The 10,036-nt window shown below is 52.7% G+C and overlaps 1 protein-coding gene across 1 annotated transcript in view; it reads right to left on the minus strand.

Annotated features, from left to right (window-relative positions):
- Nucleotides 1-9,375, minus strand: part of POLG (DNA polymerase gamma, catalytic subunit) — an 18,912-nt gene extending 9,537 nt beyond the window's left edge. Inside the window, exons 1-9 of the mRNA XM_008070617.1 lie at nt 8,759-9,375; nt 5,536-5,731; nt 4,045-4,209; nt 3,785-3,931; nt 3,554-3,633; nt 2,086-2,268; nt 1,826-1,980; nt 1,538-1,664; nt 378-614 (exon numbers count right to left, since the gene is read on the minus strand). Of these exons, the coding sequence (XP_008068808.1) occupies nt 378-614; nt 1,538-1,664; nt 1,826-1,980; nt 2,086-2,268; nt 3,554-3,633; nt 3,785-3,931; nt 4,045-4,209; nt 5,536-5,731; nt 8,759-9,375 (1,907 nt within the window). The remainder of the gene's footprint in view (nt 1-377; nt 615-1,537; nt 1,665-1,825; nt 1,981-2,085; nt 2,269-3,553; nt 3,634-3,784; nt 3,932-4,044; nt 4,210-5,535; nt 5,732-8,758) is intronic.
- Between the last annotated feature and the right edge of the window lie 661 nt (nt 9,376-10,036).

The following is a 10,036-nucleotide window of genomic DNA, read 5'->3' on the forward strand; positions in this document are numbered from 1 at the left end:
GTGGCCGGGAGCGGCCACTGCACTCCAATCTGGGCAACTGAGTGAGACTCCAACTCAAAAAAAAAAAAAGAAGGACAAAAAAGCCCACCTCCCTTGCCACTTCCAACAGTCCCTCCCTTCTGCATGCTCCTGTGAAGGCAGCTGTGCTGCTGGGCCCGAGAGTAGGGCCTTAGTCCTCTCCACTCTGAATTTCTCGACATCCACCAACCCCCCAGGGCTCTGAGGCTCAGAGGTAAGGGTAGCCACAGAAAAAAGAACTAGAACCCAGACTCTTAGACCCAAGCTTTTTCCGCTAGCCAGAGCTGACCTTGGTTTCTCTAGTCAGGGGAAGGGGTCCCAAGGTTTCAGCCCCTTCCCTCCACGAGCCTGAGTCTTACCTATAGGGGCACGCCACCCCAGACGACTCCAGGGTGGTGCCTGTTGGCACCTCTGCCAGGTTGTCCCGCCGCCCAGGTACCAGGTAGCCCCAGCCATGACGCTCTGAGTAGTGCAGAGGGAAGCCATCCCAGGTCAATGCCATGAGTTTAGGTGTGACCCGCATCTGCAGGCTGAGGAGGCTGGGGCCTGGGGTCCATGCAGGGTCGTCTAACCGGGGGCAGAGCTTCCGGTACCACCTATGTCCCATCAGGAAGAGAGCAGTGCCACAGTGGTGGGGGGAGTTACAGAGGGGAAGGTTCTCCCTCTCATGACATGCCCCACCCACCCTCCAAGGCTCCTAGGTTTTCTGGTGACCCCAGTCTAGTCACCGTCCCCTCCTCTGGGATGTTTTAGCCAGGACGCCCGTGGGATCCTCTAGAGTAATTAAAATATCTCAAAAGGAAAGACCTAAGTTAGTCCCACTGTACTAATCAGAAGCCAGGACACACAAGCATAGCCCAGGGCTGGCTCCTTCCCAAGCTCCACTTCATCCAGGACAACTCTGGCCAGAGGCAGCAGACCTGCCCGGGCACAGCTCTGGAGTTACGCCAGTCATTCTGAGCTCTGTTTCTCACAGGCTGTTACCAGGGCTGAGACCAGGGTGAGGCTAGTAAGGCACCCAGGAGGACACTTACTCTCAGGGTTGTGCAAGGTCCGCAGTCTGCTGTTCACTCTGGCTGCCCTTTTTCTCATCTCTGCCACTCTAAAAGGCTCAAAGGGCCACCTCCTCAAGGAAGCCTTCCCTGATTTCCCCAGGCAGAGTCAGTACTGCCTCAATACTGCTCACTCTATGGACACTAGCTGAGCTGGCTGGTCTGCATGCTTGGCTCCTCCTAGGAAAAAGGAGCTCCTGAAAAGGAGACGCTAAGCTCCTATCTGCATTCTCAGTGAATACCGTGGGCTAGCACCCAGCAGGTGCTCAGTGCACTGTACCACACGAGCCCAGTAAGCTGGTGGTCAAGTGAGCAAATGCAAACAGGACTGAAGATGGGGTGAATGGGTGGCAGCAGGTTAATAAGCACACACATGCAAGCTGCCTCTGTGCTGGAGCCCAGACCAGGGGTGTCCTGAGGATGGCCCGAGGGTGGACTCTGGATACGCTCGGGGGGACAGGGCTCACCCTGGGTGTCCAGGAAGGTGCTGGGGCCGCTTGGGCAGGAGCTCTGTGGTCTCCTTCAGCTTCTGCAAGAAGGCACGGGCCATGATATCTTGCTGAAACTCGTCCTCCCCACTGGGGGGGCCAGGGTCTATGCGGAGTTGGGAAGGAAAATCAGGACCAGGAAAGGAATTTTCAGTAAGACCTCCTCCCACCTGCTCATCTCCAGAAGGCTGGAGCCACCCCTTCTAAGGGACCCTGAGTCGCGGACTCTCCCAGGAACCACCCCTTCCTCCCACCCATGCTCCCCACCTTCCTGATCCGTGGGATCTCCCAGGGCCCCAGCAACCTCGATGGGCAACTGGTTGGCTGCAGCTGCCTCCTTCTTCTTCACCTTCTTAGCTTTCTTCTGCTTAAACTCTTGCAGGTCCCACTCCAGGTCCCAGAGCCAGGGGTCTTCTTTGTACCTGCAGAGCCAGTCCACTAAGGCAGGGCTAAGGCCAAGACAAAGGCTAGGCCTTCTGTCCGCCTGCCCCCTTGCCTACGATCCTGCCTGCCCAATGCCTGGTTACCTCTCTCCTGAGAGCAACTGGCAGGCATCATTGGCCAGGTCCATCAAGGACTTCTTCATCTCCCGCTGGAGCTCCTCATAGGTGCTTTGTGCCTCTGCCAGGTAACGCTCCCAGTTCTGGTTGACAGGCAGATAGGAGACACCCATCTCCAGCATGCCAGCCAGAGTCACTGGGTGGGGACACCTTGGAGGCAAACACCAGGGGCTGCCATAAATGACCACAGCACAGAAAGAAAGGGTTTGGCCCAATCCCTGAGCTGGTTTGGCAAGCCTCAACCCAACCACCCACAAGGCATAGCTCTAAAGTCAAACAGACAAGGGTTGAAATCCCAGCTCTACTGTTACCCAGCCCTGGGTAAGTTACCTCATCTCTGAGCCTCAGTTCCTTCATGTATATAATGGAAGTAATATCTCATCCTCAGGGATAATGTGGGAATTACAGATCACAAAAGTGAAAGTTTTGCCATTTGCAGAGTATGTGCTAGGCACTATGCAAATAGCCCACACATACAAAAGATAACAAATGCACCTAATAACCTGGAGAGTAAAGTACAACTGATCCTTGAACAACATGGGTTGGGACCGCATGGATCCACTTATATGTGGATTTTCCTCCACCTCTGCCACCCACCCTGAGACGACAAGACCAAGTCCTCCTCTTCGGCCTGCTCAGCATGAAGATGACGAGGATGAAGACCTTTATGATAACCCACTTTCACTTAATGAATAGTAAACAGATTTTCTCTTCCTTATGATTTTACTACTTTTTCTTTTCTCTAGTTTCCTCTACTGTGGGAATACAGTATATAAAACATAAAATACGTAAAATATGTGTCAATAGACTGTTTATGTTATCAGTAAGGCTTCTGGCCAACAGCAGGCTATTAGTAATTAAGTTCTGGGGGAGTCACAAGTTACACGCATATTTTCTTTCTTTTTAAAAATGCCTTTCAATACCTTTGGTACAAATACGCCTGATTTTCAACCACACGGGGGCCAGGACCCCTAATTCCCAAGTCATTTAAGGGTCAACTATGTATCTTTATGATGATGAGATGACAACAATGAGGTTTAGAGAAACCAAGTAACCAAGCACAAGGTCAAACAAGTAGGATACAACAGTCAAGATCTGAACTAGGTCTGGTTGATGTTTATGACCAACCATGTCAAAAGACTGATTCACTAATAAACATAAGCAGGATGTATGTGACACCCCTGGCTCAGGACCTGGGATCAGAGAAGATGCACAGTAAACCGGGATCATGTACTGGAAACATAAGCACAACCCTTGGCCCTCCCCTTCAGGGCCTCTGTAGAAATCCAGAGTCCAGCGCCCAGATGGATGAACACCCCTGGGCATAAAGGAGGGTCCTCCACCTGAGAAAGAACCAGCACCATCTGATTACAGCAGACCCAGGTACCAGGAACCCACTGACCCCCAGAGATTCCCACATGGACACCCCCCTCACCTCTCCAGGAAGAGTGGTAGCTGCTGTTGGAAAACCTCATGGGTGGCCCACACGTCCTGGGCACAGTACTGCATCAGGGCCTAGCACAAAGTGACAGGAAGGCACTAGATGGGCAGCCATCCTACTACTCACCAGGTCTCAGTGTCAGGCTGTATCTGACAGCTGTATCTCCCTGAGTTCAGCCAGGGGTCCGCCACAGCCTATCTCCCAAGTCCCTCTCCAGCACCACACCTGGAAGTTCTCACGGATGTCCTTCATGCTGCCCTTGACGAACAGTTCTCGAGGCTCCTTCTCTAAGGGAGACCCCCCCACATAGAGGCTGTGCACGTCTGCCAGATTATTGACACTGCTGATGTCCAGCCAGTCCCAAGATGAAATCTGGGGAACCAGAGCAAGGGACACAGCAGATCAGCTTGGTCTCAGGCCAGACAGGCAGGCTAGTGAGAGGGTCCGAAGCACAGTACTCCTGCCCACCCACAGTGCGCTCTCACCGCTGGGCCCCTGGCTTTCCTCTGGGACTTCTGGCCTCGCTGTGTGAGATGCTGGACCTTGTGCTTGCCCTGCTTGGCTGCTATCCACAGACTGCGCTGGAAGCTGCTTAGCCCTGAAATGGCCATGTGCATGCTCATGGTGTCCAGGAAGCGCATGCGGGATCCCTGAGGAGGAAGGGGGGGAGGTTCCAGCTGCAGGGCCAGCCCTCCTCTGCTTCAGTGGTGTCGATCTCCAGCCCCGAGCTCCTCACACAGCCTCCCCTCCCAGCACACAACCTCCAACAAAAAATACAAAATCTTCACGCTTATTCATGTTTGCGCTTCCAAATCCTTGCCACCCTTGAAGGTGTAGGCCTGGTTCAGTTCCAACATGCAAGTCTTTCCCAGCTTCCAGCAGCAACTCTGAGCAACTTGGGTACAGTGGCCAAACAAGGCCTTCAGAGCTATCGGGTCTGACCCCTAGCTGCAGCCCAACCACTCACAAGCTCTCTGGCCCTGGGCAAGTCAACAAGGCTGTCTGAAGCTAAAATGAAAAAACACTTTTCATAAAATTAAGAATTACCATTGCCACATGCCAGGCACAGTTCTATCCAAATCTTCCTAATAATACTATGAGGTAGCTTTTATTCTCTCTTTTTACAGAAAAGGAAACTGAGTCTTAGAAATATTAAGGACCCAGCACTTTGGGAGGTGGAGGCGAGAAGACTGCTTGAGCCCAGGGGTTCGAGACCAGCCTGGGCAACTTGGCAAGACCTCACACTTCTACAATAAATTAAAAAAAAAAAAAATCCTGCGCCTTGGGAGGCGGAGGTGAGTGGATTGCCTGAGCCCACGGGTTCAAGACCCGCCTGGGCAACTTGGCGGACCTCATCTCTACAATAAATCAAAAATCAGCCGGGCGTGGTAGCACGTGCCTATAGTTCCAGCTACTTGGAAGGCTGAGGCGGAAGGATCGCCGGAGCCCAGCAGGTAGAGGCTGCGGTGGCCGGAAGTGGCCACTGCACTCCAGTCTGGGCGACAGAGTGAGGCTCCAACTCAAAAAAAAAAAATTAGCCAGACATGGTGGCACTCGCCTGTGGTTCCAGATACTTGGAAGGTTGAAGTGAAGAATCACCTAAGCCCAGTAGGTCAAAGCTGCGGTGGCTGTGAGCATGCCACTGCACTCCAGCCTGGGTGACAGTGAGATTCTGACTCAAAAAAACAAAAGAAAAAGAAATGTTAAGGAGCTCACACCACTTGCCAGTAGCTGAGGCAGGATGTGAGCCCAGGCTGTGACTTAGACCCTCCAAGACCCATGCTACGCTCTAAAATGCTAGAGTTAGTAGAGCCATCACTAATCTGTTGCAACAACTCAGTTTCGGCCAACAGGTAGCCCTATGTTGCTGCAAAGGGGATGGAGACACCAGGAAAGCAGTGTCTTTCCTAATCACTGAGATCAGGGCTCCCAGCCGACCCCATGCCAGAACCTGCAGTTGGCCCCAGAAACCTTACCTGGATCAGGTACTGCTCCCTGATATGAGCTCGGTCAAAGCAAACGTTGTGCCCCACCACTAACTGCTCCTGCCAATCTTGGCGCGTAGGGCTGCCGGCACTGGCAGGGACCTCCAGGGGGATGAGGTCAGCCGGCGACAGCTGGCTGGTCCAAGAGTAACGCTCTTCCACCAGCCGCCGGCTGCACCAGGAATACCTGAGGGAGGCGAGAGGCGGCCAGGTTCACTATGGAGGCATTAAGCTTCCACTCCATAACACCCACTGTACCCGTACCACCACACGCCAGGTCCTGTACTAGCACAGCAAACTCAGTGAGACCAAGGGATGCTCCTAACCCTCAAAGACCTATAGGTTGGGTGGGGTGGGGTGGGGGTGTATGCTAGGGACAGGGACTTCAAGAGTTTCTTTACTTTTAACTTTCACAGATAAAAATAGAGCCACTGGGTGCCATGTGCAGGCATTTAGCCCGGGCCATTGAGGTGTTTTGTGAAACCCAGCATTCACTGCATCTGCCTCCAGGGTTTGAGGTGCTTTATGAACATTATCAACCCTTCGTGTCTGTAAGCCCAAAAAGCTATTGTTCAAAGTGCTAGTAAAGGAGACACACAATCACAATGGAACCCAAAGTGAAGATTTTTTTTTAATTGAAGTGGAGAAAAAATGACAAACTTTGCACACATGTACATGATGAATCATCTGACAGCTGAAAAGATTCTGGAGGACAAAGAGCAAATCATGCACCTTGCAAAAGCAACCACCCTCAGTGAGAGACCAGAGAAAGTGTCAGAATGAGAAACTGTATGCATATGTGACAGGGTGGGAGGGACAGGGGATGGGTTCTGCCTGTTGGGGTCTGACACTAATTCAGGAAAGGCTTGCAGTTTGCTCAACATCCACAAGGCTAAGCATGGGGGAATGGCCACTAGGAAATGCCTGTTGCAAGCCACAGATTGTTCCAAAAGGTCAAGGCCCGTTCAGCATCAAAGTTTACAAGGCCACACACAGGTGTGTGGAAAACAGCTGCAAAGGAGCGCCCAGCAACCTTTATGGAAGGGAGGAGAGATTATCTATCTCCAGAGACTCAACAAATACAAAACTAGTTTCTTTCAAAGAGAAAGCAAAAAGAGGTTCCGAGTTTTAAACCTGGCAAAATCTAACTCATGCTCCAAATTATGGGAATACACCATGGAACTGAAACCCCTTCCCTTTTAAATTCAGCATGTCAAAGTCCTTAAAAACAACACAGAAGGCTAAAGAATATCAAAGAGTTGAGGCCATGGTGATGACTGGGACTTTAGTTACAATGAAAGGCCATACTGGTGTCAAGGTCTGCAGCTATGCATGAAGCAATCTTATTATAAACTGGGAGGCTGAGGCGAGTGGATTGCCTGAGCCCGCGGGTTCGAGACCCGCCCGGGCAACTTGGTGAGACCTCATCTCTACAATAAATAAAAAAAATCAGCCGGGCGTGGTAGCGCATGCCTGTAATTCCGGCTACTCGGAAGGCTGAGGCGGAAGGATCGCCGGAGCCCAGCAGATCGAGGCCACGGTGGCTGGGAGCAGCCACTGCACTCCAGTCTGGGCGACAGAGTGAGACTCCAACTCAAAAAACAAACAAACAAACAAAAAAAACGTATTTATGATGAAAAAGAAGAAAGCCAAAATGCAAACACCTTTGGTAAACGTATGATGAGTCAGAATCCATGCCATCCATACTACAGTTTTCCTGTGAATCTTAGAAAAATGCTGACAGCCTTGAGGGCTATCCCTCTAGCCTGTGACCCAAGCCCTTACCAACAGCTTTGGGAAGCTGCCCTGTGTGAGGCTCTGAGTTATCCAAGGCTTCCCTCTCCCACTGGGAACTGTGGGCTGGTCAGGTCCCTAATGCTACACAGTTATGCGGCCCTTGTTCCAAGTGGACTGCTATAAAGGCACCGTGTGGCACCCACCCCCACCCACTGTAGTCAGATGCTCAGGAGAAAGGTCCCAGTGTGAGACCAGGTCTAGCGATGACTTCTGCCATCAGGCAAACTAAGCAACGCCCCCACTATCACTGGCAAGAATGGGATGAGAATGAGGCAGAATGGGAAGCACAGGGAAAGAAAGGCGAAGTTGGAAGAGGAAGGAGGAGGAAGAGAAAAGGGGACTTTGGGTAATATGGCCAAATATGACCAGAAGATCAAAAACCAAATCTTCCTTGACACTGGTTTCCTAGTTTTCTTCCAGCCACCAAAGCCTACTTTATCTTTTCAAATGATGGCCGGTATTCCCCTTTGCTTTAACCATCAATATGTAAGTGCTGTGATTCTTATTGTAACTGGAAACTCAATCAATGCGGAATCATCTAGTTTTGCTCTTTTCAGTCATCAATGCCTACCTTATCTATTTAGCCATGTTTTCACCATTTTCAACTGCATATTTAACATTTCGCAGCTTTCTTTACAAAGATGTAGCTTCCAATAGGAATAAAGAAACTGCCAACTTTTTTGCTGGCCATGCCTGAAAGCATTAAGGTTGTAAATAGTATTTTAATCCTGGAATGAAGAATAAAAAAAAGGGGAGAAACAGTACTGCCATCATTGTTTGAAAAAGAAACTTGGGTAGCACTTAGAAAGTTATTTAAAAAGAAAAGAGAGACTGGATATACCTGTTTGGGACCAAAATGCCTGCTTAGAAGGCTGGGGAAGGAATCAGTGTTTCTCATCTCCACGGGGCATTTGGAAACACTGAGGGCAGGGTGGTGGTTTGATTTGGCGTTGATGGGAAAGGCTGCAGATGCTGAAAAGTCTTATACTGCCTGAGACAGTACCATAAAAGGGAGATTTCTACTGCCCAAAATAACCAATAGTGTCCCCAGATAGAAACACTGTTCAAAAGTCTTTTCAGACATCTCTCATGAAGCTACTAGGGGCTGAAAGTAGGGGTAAAGACACCAGATCATGGTGGTCTCCCAGTAGATCTCACATGCAACACTCTACCATACTCTGCTGATTTTCTGCAAGGCCCTGCTGACATTCAGTTGGGTATTTGTTTACTGGCTGCATCTTCCCACCAGAAAGCGAGTCCCACGGAAGCAGGGGTCAAGCCTGTTTGGTGCACTCCATAGGCAGTCCCTAGGTGAGCACCCAGCACATAACAGGAGCTCAGTAAACGTTCACGGAAATAAATTACTGTGCCGGGCCCCCTATGAGTGCTAAAGTCCCCCAACCCCACCCCTACTTACCAGGCCGAGGGGGATATGGCCACCGCCAACGTGGGGCAAGTTCCCTCTGCCAAGCAGACCTCCACGTCGAACACCAGGGCCCGCTCCTCGGGGATGGCCACGGGTACGGCCTCCCCCCCGGGGCCGTACCGGGTCCAGCCCTCCGCCCAGGCCCAGCTCGAGGGCTGCGGGGGCAGCTGGGCCTGCAACAGCAAGTTGGCCGCCTCCAGGTAGGGCAGGCTCTGCTTCTGCGCCAGGAGGCGGAAGTGCTGGTCCAGGTTGTCCCCGTAGAGGGGCGGCAGGCGCAGCTCCACGTCGGGCAAAGGCACGGCCGGCTGCCCCCAGAGCCCGTGCTTCTGCAGGTGCTCGACGCTGCGGCGCACCGCGGCCTCGCTGGGCATCTCCCCTCCGGACCCGAAGATTTGCTCGTGCAGCCCTCTCGAGAGCATCTGGATGTGCAAGGGGTTGTGCCGCAGCTGCCCGCCTTCCGAGGATGGCGCTTGCGGCTGCTGCGGCTGTTGCCGCCCGTCGCTGGGAACGGGGACGGAGACGGAGCTGCAGACCCAGCGCCCCGTTGCTGGAACCGGCCCTGACCCGCCGGCGGCGCCGGCCACCTTCCTCCAGAGCAGGCGCCTCATGGTTGGTGCAGGGGGCCCCCCGATGGGAGTCAGAACACCTGGCTTCGGGCTCCAGCTTGGCTGCTTTTACTGGCCGAAAGACTTGGCGAGAGACACGTCCTGTCTCTGTTTTCCCGTCAGTGAAATGGGGCTGACCATGCCTGCCTTCCACCCACAAAATCCTAAAGGAGACAGACGACACAAAGTGTTATTACACGGGTCTGATAGGTTGGGTTAACAGTCACCATTCCTTGGGCATTAACTGCGTCCCAGGCACGGTGCCGGGCGCTTTAGGTCCATTTCCTGTTGAGCCTCAAACCACCCCGGGAAAAAGCAACACCCCTCCGGAGGAAACAGGTCCACGAAGGCTCATCAGTGGACGGGGGACGCTGAGAGCAGCGGTTAGGAGCGCAGATCCTGGAGTTGGACGACGCGGGTTTGAACCCCGGTTCTGGCTCTCACGAGCTGTGTGGCCTTAGGTCAGCTCTTTACGCCCCAACGTCCTACTCTGTCAGATGGGGTTACGGACTCTACCTGTCACACACGACTGCTGTTTGGGTGACACGGGCGTTCACGTGGCGCGGCCCCGCCCTCGGCAGGCGCTCGGCAAATGGTGGCTGCCAGGACCGCGACCGCCGCGGCCCAGGGGTCGAGGGCCGAGAGGTGCCAGCGCCCGGATTCG

The sequence above is a fragment of the Carlito syrichta genome, unplaced genomic scaffold (assembly GCF_000164805.1).
Source record: "Carlito syrichta isolate Samal-C Ts95f unplaced genomic scaffold, Tarsius_syrichta-2.0.1 Scaffold313872, whole genome shotgun sequence".
In the NCBI taxonomy this organism is placed as follows: Eukaryota; Metazoa; Chordata; class Mammalia; order Primates; family Tarsiidae; genus Carlito; species Carlito syrichta.